At 36.1% G+C, this 18,241-nt stretch overlaps 1 protein-coding gene across 1 annotated transcript; it reads left to right on the forward strand.

The window, feature by feature from the left end:
- Positions 1-1,412: 1,412 nt before the first annotated feature.
- Positions 1,413-18,003, forward strand: LOC113329201 (60S ribosomal protein L10a-like). Its single transcript, XM_026576165.1, has 10 exons — positions 1,413-1,571; positions 11,724-11,765; positions 12,284-12,376; positions 12,824-12,974; positions 13,118-13,323; positions 14,508-14,959; positions 15,842-16,910; positions 17,010-17,247; positions 17,350-17,479; positions 17,758-18,003. Exons 1-6 carry the CDS (start codon positions 1,413-1,415, stop codon positions 14,535-14,537), a joined length of 681 nt encoding a protein of 226 aa, XP_026431950.1. The 3' UTR covers positions 14,538-14,959; positions 15,842-16,910; positions 17,010-17,247; positions 17,350-17,479; positions 17,758-18,003.
- The last annotated feature ends 238 nt before the right edge of the window (positions 18,004-18,241 follow it).

Consider the following 18,241-nt stretch of genomic DNA (forward strand, 5'->3'; position numbering starts at 1 on the left):
TACTATGGTGATATGTATCACTCCCCCTTAATCAATACTCCATCTCACATGGAAACCACTCCCCCTTACATAATGATCCGAAAACCATATGTATTTGTAGGGTGAACTACACATAAATTCTCCCCCTTTGACAAAGGTACGAAAAAGGGATCCTAATGAATATTTCCATAGAGACATTTCATGACCAAAAGCAAGCACATATCAACTTATTTAGATGCAATCATAAATCCGAAGCTAAATGCTTTCACCAAGGAGTTTATAAAGATACAAGATAACCCCTATAATATTCCACAGCCGTACTTCCCACAAAGATTTGGCAATTAATCACAAGTTCAATTAAGAACTCTCCCCCATAAAATGTCATTGCCGAAAAAACAACAAGAGCGACCTTAATTTCATAAAAGAAAGAAGGATTTATTTGGACATAACAAATCACACACGAATATGAATTTGAATCCAAATAATACTCAATTAAATTAACCACAAGAAAACCCATGATTAATCTAATCGGAAATGCTCAACATAAGAGAACTTATGGATCCGCACAGTATATATACATAAAATATGGATCAGGGATGATCAATACTGCGGAATAGACAAGGATTAATTCTATTTTCCATCACTATTTGCACAATGACATACAATAGACATAATCCTCGTAAACAAAGGTTCATCCTATCTTCCATCAATATTTGCATAATGACATATAATAGGCTTGCAACTTTTTTAATGTCAAAAGTTCATTCATTCTTTTATCAATACATACATATTGACATATGAAAGACTTAACTTTTGACAAGGTATGAGACAATCATAGTTCGCTGACGCAAACACACATATCCCATAACAAATTGCAATATATAAAACCATAAAGATTAATACTGCAAAAATCATCTTCCAAACAATTTTAGAATTTAAACAAATAAACCTAAAAACATGAAGATGGAAACGTTGGACATAGATATGTGTAATCACAATAATGGCTATTCCAAACTCTAGTTATTCTTCTAAACAAAACAAGAAAATAAAATTCTCATCTGAAGATTTACTAGGCAAATAAAATCAACAAGCTAATAAGAAAAGTGGACTTCTATGCCAAAGTTGAACACGAACTTGGGTCAAATAGACGGTTCGGGGTTCTCTCGAGTCTTGAGGTCGTTGAGCTTGTGATTGACACCATCCATTGCATCTTCAGAGAAGAGATTCTCTTTGATAAGATCATTGATGTGAGATTTTATGATACCAAGGTCAGAGGTAACCTTTTTCAACTCAGTTTTCAATACATCGAGATTTTTCAAAGTATCAACGACCTGCAGTTTTGATTCCTCGAAGTATTTAAGAAAATCATGAACCACTTCAGCAGAAACCATATCCTCCTTCTCAACATCCCTCATGAGTATAAGCATAGTAACATGGGGCATTATTATGATCATCTTCTACAAGGGTTCTTTCCTTCCTTCCTTCTTTTTGACTCGAAACCTATACCTTTATCAAGAAACCCTCTTGCAAACCCACAAGAACGTGAAGGTGGAGAGGATGACATTCTTGACAGAAATAAGAAAACACCCATAGTATGCGTACAATACTCAAAGGATTTGTATTTAAAAGGTTTTCTAGGGAAGGAGGTTTTTAGGGTTTTCAAATAGTTGACTCGTACCAGAACACAAATATCCGTTCAAATACAACTTGACCCCAAAAAAAAGGTTTTTCAAACTAAATACTTTTGCTACATGAAAATTCATAAATGGCTCAATAAATTTCATAACTTCAAAGAAGCAATTTAGAGCACAAGAGTAGCAGACAAGGGAGATGCAGTAGGACATGCATTAACAGAGAGAATCGATAGAAGACACAACCAATACTGTTTAGGAAGCGTTGTCTGTAGAAAATAGCTTAGCTATAGACGATAAGAATATAGCTCAACTAAGCAGATACCAATTTGCCACGGTATACTTGATTATTGATATAACTTGCTCAACATGATTTTTTTTTCGAGCAAGTACTTTGACCCTTGTGATTAATTAGCGCAAGTATGAGCTCTGAGCTCATTAAAAGGATTGTGTTTATGATCGAGTCTCTTTTTCCTTTCAATTCTAGAAAGCGATCCCTTTTGATGTGAAAGCTTATCATAAAACTTATTGTCATCAAAATACTATACATAGTTTGAGTTCTTACCAGAAGACTTATGACTTGAGGGAATTGACAACATGTTGATAGTTTCTTTATAACCTTTAATCATCTCCCTCGGGTTGTTTCTCATATCATTATTTTTGCTCCTTTCTCCTGGAATTTTATTCACATCAAAGACAACATTATCTCCTCTTTTAACGTAAGAAGAGACTTGTTCTTTCCTTAGACGAATTTTGTTAAAACTTCTGTTCTGGTCTGAGCATTCGAGGAACTCATTGAACTGACTTTCCTGGTAGCATACACAGGGTAACTACGAAAACCAATTGGTTTAGAAATACGAATATCAGTTACACCTTTGAGAATTAAGTCTAAGGTGTGTTGAAGTTGAACAAAGGAATTTTTATTCAACCTAGAGTTCCCCTTTTGTTTAGCAGAATCTTTTTCTTCGCAAAAGAGGCATCCTTTCTGATCACAAGTGTGATTAGACAAAACAGTCTTAACAGCCTCGTTAGGAGATTTCTTCCTTCCATGTGATGTGGAACTTCCTTGATTCAAGGAGGGAACTAACACATCTTTCCTGATAGGAAGGGATTCTGATTTTACTTCTGGAGATGGAATTTTTTAGTTTTAGCAGAATGACATGGCATATTATACTGCTTAGAGCATCCTTGAATTGAGAGTTTACTCAAGCGATGTTCAATTTCCAAAGCGTCCTTTTTAAGGCTTGCCTCAAGAGACATACGTGAAGAGTGATCTTCAGTATTTTCTTCGAAATTGGAGTCTCTTACAACACCAAGAAGAACATTGACATGGTTTTTCAACCGATTAAATCTACCACCTTGGATTCTAACAAGATTTAGAATCAATTCACCCTCTTCCGGTGTTTTCCGTTTATTAATAGAGATAGACTCTTTTGAAGGGTAGTCGGAATAACACGTGCCAATGTTTGTCTGTCTCATCAGAACACAAGGTTCCTCTATATTTGAGATTGGATAATCTTTCTCTTTAATAGAAATAGTCGAGGAAGAACTTTTGTTTCTGATGACGCGTTTATCATAGATAGTACTCTTATCCATAGAGTCATATTTCTACAAACACAGACTTGTAAGGTCTTTAAACGTGTTTTCCTGCTCTGATACCAATTGAAAAATAGGGGGTACAACAACCACACCCAATATTTCGATTAGCAATCTGTATGGACAAACTCCAATATACTTTCAAGATAATCAACTAGACTCAATATTAATAAAGTATATCAAAGAGTTATATCTCTCTTTCTCGATTCAATTCTTACTCAAGCAAATAGAAATTTGTGAGTCTAATTGAATACAAGAGAAATCACATGAACGGTACCAAAAACCAATGTTCAAGGATCAATCAACAACCAAAGGTTTTCCCAATGATTGATTCAAACGCACAACCTGTGATATTTAAATTATATAAAAAAATATAATGCGGAAAATAAATAACACAAACACCAGAAGTTTTGTTAACAAAGAAACCGCAAATGCAGAAAAACCTCGGGACCTAGTACAGATTGATCACACATTGTATTAAGCCGCTATAGAAACTAGCCTACTACAAACTAACTTCGGTCTGGACTGTAGTTGAACCCCAACCTATCTCGCACTGATCCAAGGTACAGTTGCGCTCCTTACATCTCTGATCCCAGCAGGATACCATGCACTTGATTCCCTTAGCTGATCTCACCCACAACTAAGAGTTGCTACGACCCAAAGTCGAAGACTTTAATAAACAAATCTGTATCACATAGAAAAGTCTACGGTAATAGATAAATCTGTCTCCCACAGAAACACGTACTAGTTTTGTTCCGTCTTTTGATAAATCACGGTGAACAGGAACCAATTGATAATCCAGACTTATATTCCCGAAGAATAGCTCAGTATTATCAATCACCTCACAATAATCTTAATCGACGCTGCGAAAGAAGATATTGTGGAATCACAAACGATGATACGAAGATGTTTGTGATTACTTTTATATATTCTATCGGAGATATCAATCTCAAGCCAATCGTTATGATTGTACTCAATACGATAGAAACAGCAATATCAGATCACACAACTACAAGAAAATTGTACCGGTCTGGCTTCACAATCTCAATGAAGTCTTCAAGTCGTTAACCTACAGGGTCTCTGTAGAAACCTAAGTTTAAAGGAGAATCGACTCTAGATTATACAACTAGTATCACACAGGAGGTGTGAGGATTAGGTTTCCCAGTTGCTAGAGTTCACCCTTATATATTCTTTCAAATCAGGGTTTGCAATAAATGTTATCTTAGTAACAAAGCATCCAATATATTTCAAACGAAAGATTGAAAACTAAGCTTGTTACACAAAAATGAAATGCACGTTTTAGGTTTGTGTAACCGTACTCAAACATGTACATTCGTTGTTTCAACATTAGTTAACCAAATAGTTAGCCATATGAGCACTTTCATATCAACCATATTCTTCTTTACCATAACTAGTTCAAATGACTCAAATGAACTAGTTAGAGATTTGTTCTATTGCTTAGATATTATAGAAGTATACAAGACACAAACGAAGCCAAAACGATTTGATTCACTCGAATCGATTCATGAACTTTATAGCCACGGTTTGCAAACTTGCATTCCTTAGTTTATATAAGTATAAGTTCATGAATAATCGTTTTTAGAAAATAACCAACCTAAGTCCGCGGACTTAAGTACCCGGAATAAGTTTGTAAATTGTTTACAAACTCCAGCAAATTTTCTCGGGAAGAGGACCTCCGACAGTACGCGGACTGGGTTCGCGGACTCTGTTCCGGTTTTTCTGAGCAGCAAAGTACGCATACTTTGGTTCAAGGAATAAGGACTTATACATATATGTGTTACCACACAATGCTTATATCCAACAATGGCTATATAATCTAAACTATCATTTCAATCATTAAAACATTCTTAGAGGACGTTATATAGTTGTTGTTCACAAACTATTTTTCTTCAAAGCCATTTTCAAGTAATTGAAACATAATATGATTTTCGTCATTATGTAAAGATGAATTTGGAAAAAGAAAAAGCTTACCAACACATATTTCGAGAAATAGATAAGCGAGATAAACTCGGCTTGAAATAGCAAATGTATATAATCAAAGTCTATATAGCAAAACGACTTTTTTCTCAATGTAGGAGATAGAGTAGATAGACTTTTGATTGATAGATAAGTCAAGTCTCCACATACCTTATAGTCGATGAAGTTCCACCAGTTCCTTGAGTAGTTCTTCGTCTTGTATGATGATCGCCATGGTGTTCTTGAGCTCAATTACACTTTCTATCCTAGTCCGAGACTTAGCTATAGTAGACTAGAAATCAAGACTTATAGTTTTCATCACTAACATTGACAAACATGCTTGAGATAGCAACGCATGCGAGTTCGACCGAGCAGTATTCTAACATATTCGCATATATTGTTGCTCGAGAGATTGTAGAGCACGTTGATATCAATCCACGCTCTATTGTAGAATGCCAAAAGAGAGCACATTGGCCTTAATGAAGAGATGAAATCCATGTTGAATTAAATTCACTCGCAAAAAGACATGTATTTAGTGTGGTAGTGCTAACCCCACCAGTTGTAAAGCCTGTAGGACATAAATGTGTATTTGTATGAAAGCACAATGAGAAGAACGAAGTACTGAGATATAAGGCTCTCCTTGTGGCGCAAAGTTTCCCACAATGCCCTGGGATTGATTATGAATTACTCATCTTAGTAGTTTCAGAAAGACTTGGAATGCAACTTATGAATGTGTTTACCGCATATCTCTATAGGGATCTTGATACAGAGATATTCATGAAAGTTCCTGATGGAATTCCATTGCCCAAATAAAGTAACTCCAACCACGGAGTGCATTTGAAATTCAGTTGAAACGATCGCTTTACGGATTAAAGCAATCCGGGCAGATGTGGTATACCCATTTAAGTGACTATTTGATTGGGAAGGGATATACAAAAATAAATTATGCCCCTACGTGTTTATAAATAAAACAAGTTCCGGATTTGAAATTATAGTTGTCTATGTCGGTGACATGAACATAGTAGGTACTCTTGATGAAATAAGAGAAACCGCAAGCTATTTGAAATCCAAATTTGAGATGAAAGATATTGGGAAAACTCAGATGTGTCTAGGACTTGAACTAGAACATCGCTTTTGGAATATTAATCCATCAATCTGCATATGTCCAAAATATATTCAGGCAATTTAATACGGACAAAGTCACCCTGCTAGCACTCCCATGGTTGGTCTGACTTTAGATATACATAAGGATCCATTTCATCCAAACAAAGATGACGGAGATGTATTGGGATCTGAATGTCCCCATCTTAGTGCAATAGGCGCATTATTGTACTTAGCACAATATACTCGACCAGATATCTCATTCTCAGTGAACTTGTTAGCTCGATATAGCTCAGCGCCAACGCAACGTCGTTGGAATGGTATAAAGAATATCTTCAGATACCTACAAGGAACCACTGACTTGGGTATGTTTTATCCCTAGGAAGACGAAAGGAGAGTTGTTAATGTAATTAAAACTCCTTACACCAAGACCCCAAATAATGTTTTGGTTGGTTTTGCTGATGCTGGGTACCTCTCAGACCCACACAAAGGTCGATCACAAACTGGATATGTATTCACTGTCGGGAATACAACGATATCCTGGAGATCGACCAAGCAAACCCTGGTGGCTACCTTCACGAACCACTCTGAGATCATTTCCCTACACGAGGCGGTTCATGAGTGTATAAGATTAAGGTCTATCATTAGACATATACGAGGGACATGTGGCTTGAAATCTATCACCGAAGAGCCAACTTGCATTTATGAAGATAATGCAGCTTGCATCGAACGTATGAAACATGGTATATTAAGGGAGATAATACGAAACATATATCACCGAATTTCTTTTAAAATCAACAACAACAATGTCTTATAAACATTTAAGTCAGGAAGGTAAAGTCTGAAGAAAATGTGGCAGACTTATTTACTAAGTCATTACCTAAGTCCACATTTGAGAAACATGTGAGAAGTATAGAACTATAGAAATTGTCCGAACTTCCATGACTACATGTGAATTGGATAACTAAAGGAATTGTCCACTCCCATGAATGTATTGACTAAAGAAACTGTCATGCATCAGTGGGAGCACCCTGATGGTATGTTGAACTCTTTTCCTTCACCGAGGTTACTTTTTCTCACTTGATTTTGTTACTCAGAAAGGTTTTTAATGAGACAAACATAATACCATAATACTAATCATGGGGAGATGTCGACATCAGAGGGAGCATCTAGCGATGCACTAATGACATCAAAGTGTGTTGTACTCTTTTCCTTCACCGAGGTTACTTTTTCCCCCAGGGTTTTGTTACTCGTCAAGGTTTTTAATGAGACAACAAAAACACTAGAGATACAACTTAGGTTGAGGTTATTCTTCTCCTTACAAGTGTGCAATTTTTGTGCGAAGTAGTTTTCCTAACACAGTTCTACAAAGGAGAAGATTCCTGACAAGCGACCCCATTTCAGAAGCTCAAGTGTCTTTCTCCTTTGACCAGTTTTTTCATCAATAGATGTTTTCTGGAAAGGTTTTGACAAAGCAGTTAGTTTACAATGGTGGTCATCCAAAGGGGAGTGTTGTAGGAATGTTATTGGTGGTATGGTTGACCACCCCCATGTGTCACTATGCATGGACAACTTCCATCTTAGGATAGAAACATGTAACACTTCTTGTATGATACTCAACACATGTAATCTAGGAGTCCTACCTTGTCTTCATCTTATGTATTTAAATAGTAAATGTTAATGAGAAACACATCTGATTCTCCTTCTCTCTTTTCGTACTTTGTCACCCTCTTTTTTTTTTGATGGAAAGAGGGGCTTTGGAAAACCCATAGAATTATTTATTAGATTACCTCATTCAAATTGAGGTTTGGATTGTTACATGACAGAAGTTGTAGATAAACACACCCTCCTGTTTCATCATTGTACATTGCATACTGATACAACCAATCTACAATGTATTTTTTTTTGATCTACATGAAACCAAGAAAAATGAAAAAGACTAATATGAGTAATGGTATTTTGATTAATCTTCAACCATTTGGAGGCTTCTTCTTCGGTAAAATAAAATCCGTTGTAGAAGTAGTTTCCGCTAATCATTGTAATCACAATCCATTCCGATAGCCATTGATCTTATTTGTATAGAGCTTGATCATCGTCACGTCGGAATTGATCGTCTTCAAAGATATGCTTGAATCTCTCTTTGAATTTCAATATAATACCCAGAGGCTATAATAAAACGCCTTAATGGCGATTAGAATTAAAAGTATTACAAGGCATGAAATGGCCATTATATACAGAAGAATAGAAATATAAAAGTAAATTCTAAAACCTAAACATTAAATCACAAAGTGATTTTTATTGAAAGCAGGAAAAGTTAATTATACAATTACAAACCAAAATTTACTAGGAAAATCTGATATATCAGATTCAATCCAAATAAATCTAGGTTTGAAGAAGAAGATTGAAAGAAAAAAAACTACTTTGTCACATTTTATGTCTTGTCTTTTGTTTGTCTACCATTTTAAACATTTTTTTAAAAACTTCTTTTTAAAAAGATTAAAATTACCTGGCTTGATTGGGGTATACCCAGATTAATTGGGGTATACCCAATGAGACAAAATAAGATCATTTTGAAGTAAAACAGAAAGCCGCTTTATCACGTATTTTCAAAATGACTAAAACGCTCCCAGAATGATTAGCACTAATTTAATTGAAATGATTAGATTAGTTAGTTGATTTGTAAGTGGAGTTTTAGAAATAATTTAAATAGAGATGTAGAATGAAGTAGTAGAGGAAGTTTTGAAATTTGTGAAATTTGTGATATGAGTGAAATTTGTGAAATGAGTGATTCTAATCCTGATTTTGAAGTGGGGGAGTCTTCTAACTCTCCTCCTACAGATGAGTACTTGTATGATGATCTACCAAATCATGATCAAATGGATTAAATGCATGATCCTCACTTTTATTTTCCTCAAACTCAAGATGGGTATGGAAGTGATGAATGATAGACGCATTTATGTGTCTATTTTGATCTCTTTTATGTATTTTATTAGTACCCATTTGTTCTCATTATGGTGTTTTTATGTTTGTTTAGGTGTTTTTGGAGAAAATACCCTTGTATGGAAAGAGATGCTCAAAAAGTGATGATTTACACCCCGGAGAAAAGTACTAAAGGCACCCCAGAAATGTCCCAGAAATGTCCCGGAGGAAACCAGAAAAATTACTATTTCAACCCAAGAATTACTATTTCAGCCCAAATTACTAAGGGGACACCAAGACAGGATAGGGGGACACCCCTCTTCTTCATTTGAATATCGATTTTGGCGGGAAAAATGTTCACAACACAGGAGAATTTTCGATCGAAGAAATGAAGTAGTGGTAGGTCGATTCAATGGCTGAATTTTGGTATAGAGATATGATATAGGTTGAGGAACACAGTATGGGTGACGGAATCGGTCAATTTTGGCTAAAATTCCTGGTTCGATTCACCAAACCAAAACAGAGCAACACGCACTGTAAGCGAGCTCAAGTGTGTTTCTGCTGTGCATGGAGTGATTTGGAGGTGCGGGAAAGCTTCTGAGGCATGAAGAAACTAATTTGGAGCGTTTTGGGAGCGAGTTAACGTGTGGAAATTCTATAAATGGTAAGTATTCTCATTTTTGGGAAGCAAAAATAATCGAATTAAAGAGAAAATATACGCAATCAATGGTCGGATTTCTTGCTCCAAAACACTATAAATACAAGTATTGGTCATCGGGAAGAGGCTGTCGAGAGTTGGAAGTGAATAGAGGCGTAAAATCGAAGAACCAGGCGCTGAAAGAAGAAGTTGTTCTGCTGGTGCTGCTGAAGAACACGAAGAACATCAACCCACGCACAACAGTCGCAGAATACTGTCGTTGTTCTACAGCACTTCGCTATACGACAGTCTTATTTCTTCTGTGTCGTTGTTTCTGGACGCCTTCTGTGGGTCGCAGAATCCTGTTTTATACTATTTACTTATCTTTCTCTTCATTGTAAAACACTTTTGAGCATCAATGAAATTCTTTGAGAGGTTTTCCAATATGATGAGCGACTAATTCCCTCGTAACCAAGGCAATGGAGGAAGCTATTAACGCAACATAAAGGGGTAACTATTTCATTTAATTATATAATTCACCTAATCGCTGCTTTTGCAGAGTTTTAAATTATTTGAATGATTGTCTTAATTATTTGTTATTCAGTTTGATAGGTTATACTTGGTTAAATCTCTTGATAATCTATGCTTAAAGTTTACAAATAAAATTTGAGAATTTGTATGATTGATAGTGAATTAAAGATAAAAGAAGACTTAAGAATAGAATAGAATTTTGAAATATTTATCAATCAATTTTACGTAATAGTGGAATCTAGTGTCTTGGTTACCTCTCGCACCCATTGTTAATATTTTTGTATATATATTTTAAAATCTAAAAATCCATTACCTTCACAAGTTCGAGTTTGAACGATACCCCTTACCACTACAACTACAACCCACATTAAATATTTAATTAATGAATGTCTTGAGCCAAACGTAAAATCCAATGACCCAGAAGAAGAGAATGGAGCTGCAAGTAATCAGGTAGCAAACTTACGTGATGAAGATTGTGATTTTTCCGTGTAAATGATCGATTTTTTTTTTCACTTTTGCTGCTCAGTGTCGTCAAGGTCGACGATTATCGACCCCGCCGACTATAAGAGCCGGCGTGGTCTTCGTTTAAATAATGCTCCGACTTTTCATGAACATTGTTTAGTCGGCAAGGTCGAAAATATGAACCTGCCGACTACCAGATTTTTTGCAACACATGAAATGTTATTTGAAACATGCTTACGCCGACATTGTAGTGGATACGGACTTTGTCGACTGTAGATCGGCCGCCACTTTTTTATATTTCGACCGTGCCGGCTGCTATTTAGCCGGCGTTGTTTTTATATCCACCTCCCCTTAGTAAGGGCACTGAGTCCATTTAAATCTGGGTATATCCCAATTAATTCGGGTATACCCAACCAAGCCAGGTAAATTACTCCCTCTCTCTCTTTTCTATTTTTTTCATTTTCATCGAAGGGTTTTTCTTTTTTAACGGAGAAATTTCTTTTCTTCAATCTTCAACAAATCTGCAGTCTACCCCATCTTCAATAGATTGTAGGTTTCAACGAGTAATCCATCATCCAATGACCATCATCAAGAAATATCGATCTACAAATCCATCATCTAATCAAACCCCATCTTCAATAGATTTTAGGTTTCCCTGAAATCTAAAAATCAGATCATTCAAGTCTGACATTAACTAGTTTGTTGGATTATCATCAGGTATAAACTAGTTTGTGCTTAATTTTGTTTTCATCTGAAATCATTTGATAGAGTTAGGGTTTTTGATTTTGACCTAACTAGTATCTGAAATAGTTAGGGTTTTTGATTTTGGTGTTCGTTTTTTTTAACATGTAGATTTGAAGTATTCAGTTGAGGATTAAGTTTTTGTGTAGAGTCTGTTTCCACCATTTTTGCAGATTCTCAATTTCTTCGAGGTGAGCTGCAGATCCTATGGTTTTTAATCTTCTTTTTTATCATATAAAAATTTCATCTTTTATGTTATGTTAATCCCATGGTCTGAATTTTTGATTTACTTGTCTGAGCTGGAAGAATCATCACCTTTTGTACCAATAAGAAAGTTTAATGTATACCTGGTTCAAACAAATTTTATATTTTCAGTAAATCCTAAGAGTGGAAATTCTATGTCTGGTGGGTTTCAGTTCTCTTGTTTGTAATTGTTGTAGGATCAGGTTCATATGTTTTGTTTGTTTGTTCGCTACTATCATAATGTAATCTGGAGTGCTGATGTTATTTGTGTTTCAATTATCAAGTAATTAGTTGATGCTCTCTAAGTGTATAGATGGGTTTATGTCTTTCATTGTAGTGTCGGTCTTTTATGTTAATCTCGTGATCCCATTTAGTATTGGTGGATGGAGGAATATGTTACATTTCCTATGAAAGTTTTCCTCTTATTTCTTAGCTAACGGCGTTGTGTGACGGCACTTGATTTCAGGACAAGCGTTTCAGTGATTCAGTGAAGTTGCCACATATTCCCCGCCCTAAAATGAAAGTCTGCATGCTTGGAGATGCTCAGCATGTTGAGAAGGTGAGCTTTGCTCTATAATTCCATTACTTGTTTATGTAGTAAATTGAATTCATGAATGTAACTAGTCTTAGTATAGTTTGTGCTGGTCAGGATGTTATATGATAATTATATGATAATGTGTCTAATACGAATAGTAACAGCTCTGTTACATGTTCATAGAGCCTGAAAGGGACAGCAATCTCTGAGTGTTCAATCACGCATACCTTGTGGACGAGTCTCTCTAGAAACTGATTTAGGGTCTTATATAAATTGACATCTCAGAAAGCCATTGCTCTTTCTTAATCAACATATGGCTCGTTATGATGGCTACATCTTCATATTGTTATTCTGTTAATTATTTGCTTGAGTTCTCCAATTCTCTAGTTACAAGGGCCACATTGGTGAGAGTTGATCAAATTGTTTCTGTCCCTTGTAATAATACTTTGTTACTTTTGATTACTGGCTCAGAAGATCGATCTTGAGTACATGGATGTTGAAGGTCTTAAGAAGCTTAACCAGAACAAGAATAAGCTTGCAAAGAAGTTCCATGCTTTTCTAGCCTCAGAAGCTGTTATCAAGCAGATTCCCCGTCTTCTTGGACCTGGTCTTAACAAGGCAGGCATGTTTTTCTACCAATTACTATGTACTTATTAATTTGTTGTTGCTGCTTTTTCTTGCCTTTTTGTTATTATGCTCTTGTTTACTAGGAATTTTCCACCACAGTCATTGCTAATTGCGTTCTTTTAATACTAGGAAACGCAGGTAAGTTCCCAACTCTTGTTACTCATCAAGAGTCATTTGAGGCCAAGGTGAATGAAACCAAGGCTATGGTTAAGTTTCAATTGAAGAAAGTCTTTTGTATGGGTGTTGTTGTTGGTAACCTTGGTATGGAGGAGAAGCAGATCTTCCGGAACGTTCAGCTCAGTGTCAACTTTCTAGTATCACTGTTGAAAAAGAATTGGCAAAATGTGAGTCTTCTTAGCTTTATTCTTGGTGGTTTTGATCCATTTATTCATGATTTTGCCTGTTATATGCCCTCCTTAGTATGATTTTCAACATAATTGTCTATGATCTGCCATCTCTGAGAGTGTATCTTTGTCAAATATTGATTTTTTTTTTTTGTGTTTTTTGTTGAATCGGGTGAGGTGCTTGTACTTGAAGAGTACCATGGGAAAGACAGTCCACATCTTCTAAGCATTACATTTCAATATTTGTACTTCATGTTTCGTGAGATCCCTGGAGAGTTAGATGTAGAGAATGCCTGCGAGTCTGTAACCCGATATAGGTAGGAACTGTTTTGCTTCAAAGAAAAAAGTATATATGTGTCATGAACCTAGGTGAGATTCACAACAAGAATAGGATAGAGATAGTAGTAACGTCAAGATCCTCACAGATCAAGCCTCCCGGTTCAGCGAACACGGTTTTATCGATTGAAACGATCTGATTCTTTTCATTAATCTTAGCTAGATCTTCTCTTACAGAGTCTGTACCATTATAAAGCTAGAGACAATGAAACCACCCTAGATCTAACGGCTACAATGCCACCACAAGCTTACATCTAAACCTCTCATTACAAAGGATAAAGACACTCCTACTACAACTAAAGGCTACCAACGATACTAATTATGCTAAATACCGTCATCGAAATGATATGCGCACCCTCCTCCTAGGCACGGGACATGACAAATATGTTTATAATTATTTGTGAATTTCCAAGAGTTTGATGCATTTTAAGCCAAGTTAAGTTGTTTTTTCGGTGGAATTTTTCTTGGAGGTGTACGGAATTAGGGAAACAAATTGTTTTTAGTTTTACTGTCATACAAACTTACTTGTCCTACTGAATACTGAACTTACATTGTGTGTGTTATTTTCCATTTGGCTAATAATGTTGGGAATATGCAATGACTGATTTAGCACACAAGAACAGCTGATGTTATTTGTGAACTGCAGCTCCTGTTTCACATGGCAATGATATTTTAAGAAATCATATTCAGTTAATTAAGATTTAGGAGACCACTAGTTCTTCTTTCCCTAGCAGTTAGTTCGGTAAAATCTGTTGTTGGCTGTTTCATTTTTGGTCTTTGGTTGATATCACTGTTGAATTGCTCAAACTTTAAATTTATAAATTTAATTAGTCCTGTTACGCTTGTAGGATGTGTACTCTAGGCGATACCAATTTTAGTGGCTTTCCGTACGGTACTCCTGTGAAATATCCGATCTTGTGGCATTCTGGTGCTAGATTTAATGTGCAAAGAGAATCTGGCATGAGTTCACACCTCAACAAATTAGCTTCTGAAAAAAATACAAGTACGAGTTTTGATGATGCAGATTTGAACCCCACTCCTATGAGAAGATTTAGGAGTATTAATTCCTTCAATTCACCCAGGATAAAGGAGCTTGCTAGACATTCAAGAGCCAATAGTTCTGCAGATATCCGAGAATGAGAAATAGGCTAAATGGGGATTTTCCCTCTGATGTTGAGATTGTTGAACCTCATGCCAGCAATCCTGGGAGAAGCATAAGAGTTAAGGAATCAGGACAGGGGGAAACGGTGGCTGTGAGTGCAACTCAGTAGCTGGTGGGTGGAATGAAGCGGATGCGCTGGTAAGTTTAGATCACAACTTTATTCTTTGTCCAGATATCATTTGGGTTATTTCTTATACTGTTCCCGTTATTCAAATTTTCCAAGTTTTAAAATTCTCTGGTAATATGGGCATAGTTTGCCATCTTCTTATTATCGGTAGGATAACGTTGGTGAAGTTTGTCCTCACTCTATGGTGTTCAAGGCTTCTTCTAACCATAGAGCCAGTATTTAATGTTTTGTCACAGTCAGGAAATGTCTTAACTAGTCATCTCTCAAGTCTACATATTATGAAATATATTAGGATTAGACGCTTAAGGAGCTAACAACTAGTCTAGTATATGAACGGTCCACGACAAATCAAATTATTTTGCGCTTCTACATGTATTTTTGATACCATTTCCCGAATACCATAATCTGAAGCTGTGCTAGATAAGATCTAGAATATTTCTACCGATGCACATGTTTCTTTGATATATCAGCATCCACATATAATTGCCTTGATAATGTTCATGCTGTTTTTCATTTCTCGTATATTTTGTTTCTTTGTCGTTTGGCAAAGTCATGGAAGTAGTGTGTAGAAGATAGAACTAAAGTTGCGGAGAAGCTCAATGTGGCGGTAAAATATCCCACCTATTGCTAAATGCAAGAGTGAGTCGCACTAAAGACCTTACAAGTAAGGGCCCTACAGAAGTAATTTCCATTAGTGTCTAAGAAAGATGCTGATTTGTTGCTGTAGGGGCTATCAGAAACTTAAAGCTGTATGGCCGTAGTACTATACTTCGCTTTTTTCTTTGTCCGTACGTTTTTTTATTCCAGATTTGTTTTCAGCTTTAAGTCTTTTCTACTCTAATCAGGTAATAGTGATATATAACTGTTAGAGCACTAATTTATTTGATTCTCAGCTGCTTGCAGAGGCTACAAAGCAAAATTTTTGGGTCCCTGAAGATAGAAAATGATATTGGTCAATGGACTTAAGTCTTTTCTACTCTAATCAGGTAATAGTGATATATAACTGTTAGAGCACTAATTTATTTGATTCTCAGCTGCTTGCAGAGGCTACAAAGCAAAATTTTTGGGTCCCTGAAGATAGAAAATGATATTGGTCAATGGACTATATTGATAAATTTGATGCCCAAAAACAATCATTCCTGAGAGCAGCAACGAGATTCCAGAGTGGGGAAAAGTCTAGGAACCTGCAAGAAAGCTGCCCACAAATGTAGGAACCGGGATTAGGAAATGTGCATACGAGGCGTTGGATAAAGGTCCGCCAGAGTGGGCGAAGAAGATATTGCGACATTCTATTAGCAAGGGCGGCCTACAAAGGTGCTTTTCTTTTCGAGTGTATTTCACGAAACTATCTTCTTCGTAGCCTACAAAGGTGCTTTTCTTCGAGTGTATTTCGCGAAATTATCTTCTTCAGTTTGCTTTTTCTTTTTAATCGTCGAGCCTTCAGTTTTACTTCATTTTTGCGGAGTTACATAGAAGTTAAATGAAATCACCAATTTATTGTTTACAAAGAACGAAAACATAGTCTGTTTTCTACCATCCCTTAGCTGCTAGAAGATTTCGAATTTGATCTATTAAGTTATCTTAAAACCATACTAATGTGTGTGGAAACCCAAGTCTTCTCAGTTGGCAATTGTAGTATATATTATTGGCAAGGAGCTCCCTTTTGGCCAGCTTGATTTTGACTGCATCGATCTTGTTTATTGGATAAGCAGAAAGCTATTGTTTCGCTGTTGACACATGTAGCTGATAAATGTATTTACTAGTTGCTTTTACTTCTATTATTATGTATTCCTTGCGCTACTATTACCGTGGTTACTCTGTAATTGTGTTGTCTGGACAGTATGAAGATGACCTAGATAATTCTGACGATGTTATTTACACTGGACAAGGTGGGATGATTTGCTTGGCAATAAATGTCAAATAGCTGACCAAGTATTGAAACATGACAATTTGGCTCTCAAGGTCGGTGATATTCGTCTTTTTAGAGAATATGAATTTCATCTTGGATACTAAACTATATGGGAAGTGAACTTATTGCTATCGTAATTCTCCTTTTTGTAGAGCATGGATTTTGTTTAGATGATATAGGTGTGACTTGTATCACCACAGCCCAAGCTACTGCAAGCGTAAAGTTTCCTACAAACGCCCCGCTTGGTTGCAACTGCACAGGAGCTTGTATTGATTCAAGGAAGTGTGCCTGCGCAAAGCTTATCCATTGCTCAAAGTGGGCTTAGATGATGGTTTGGAGATGTCTTTTACTGATAAGCGACGATTTTCCAAAGTGGGCTTGCTCAAAGATGTAGTCTTACCCTCTCAATACTCACTATTCAGTTAATTGTCCACTGCATTCTTAGTTGCTTTTTTCCTTCAGTATTTCATGCCGTTAACTTTGTTGGTGCAGCCAATGTTGAAACCTCCGATCTCCGAGCTTGGTCCAGATGCGCTGCTGGAGCGAGCCTATGACAACAGATGAGTTCTTTCAGTTACTGAGAAAGAAGAAGATTGCTATTAAGCCTCTTTTAATTGACCAGGTTAGATGAACTTCAATATGGATTACTAAGCATGCAAATGTTTTAAAAATAGAACAACATTTGTAGCATAGATATACTTTGGTGGTCCTTTATACATGTAGAACCTACATTGGTATGCTACTTACTATATATTCTGGAAGCACTTTTCCTCCTCATGACTTCTAATATGGATCCGTAGTTCAATTTTGATGATCTGCACACCCAGTAATAATAATCACTATTTATTCCTGGAAATGTTGAATATCATCATGCTGTCAAATCCAATGAATGTTTTGTAGGTAAAGACCGCATACATATATTTTGAATATGAGATCTGCTGAAAACTTCAAGTGGGATTTTGCAAAAGACTTCTCAGAATGTAACAGCAGAAGGTTAGGGTTTTCATAGTTTCAAATTCAGAAACTTGTGTTTATAATATTTGGGATTTTGCGTAAGTTGTTTAATATTGTATAGGTTTATGGTTCATCTAGCTATCTACTCTGTTGATGTATGAATCGTTCTTGATATATTGTGATGTTTAATAATTTTTCTTGATCGATTTTAATGATATTGAGGTTGTGTCCTAAATTGGGTCTTCTAGTTCATCTAGAATGGTATATGCATGCAGGTGCAGAATCAGTTAACATTCAGGTGCACAAAAATAATTACAGCCCGTAGCAAAAAAAAATTGACCTTAAAATAATTTTGCAACGATATAAAAGTAGGGAAAATATCCGTTGCACAAATCACCTGAAATGAGCAATGAGCAATGGATAAACTGAA

Source organism: Papaver somniferum, unplaced genomic scaffold (assembly GCF_003573695.1).
Source record: "Papaver somniferum cultivar HN1 unplaced genomic scaffold, ASM357369v1 unplaced-scaffold_115, whole genome shotgun sequence".
NCBI classification, from domain to species: Eukaryota; Viridiplantae; Streptophyta; class Magnoliopsida; order Ranunculales; family Papaveraceae; genus Papaver; species Papaver somniferum.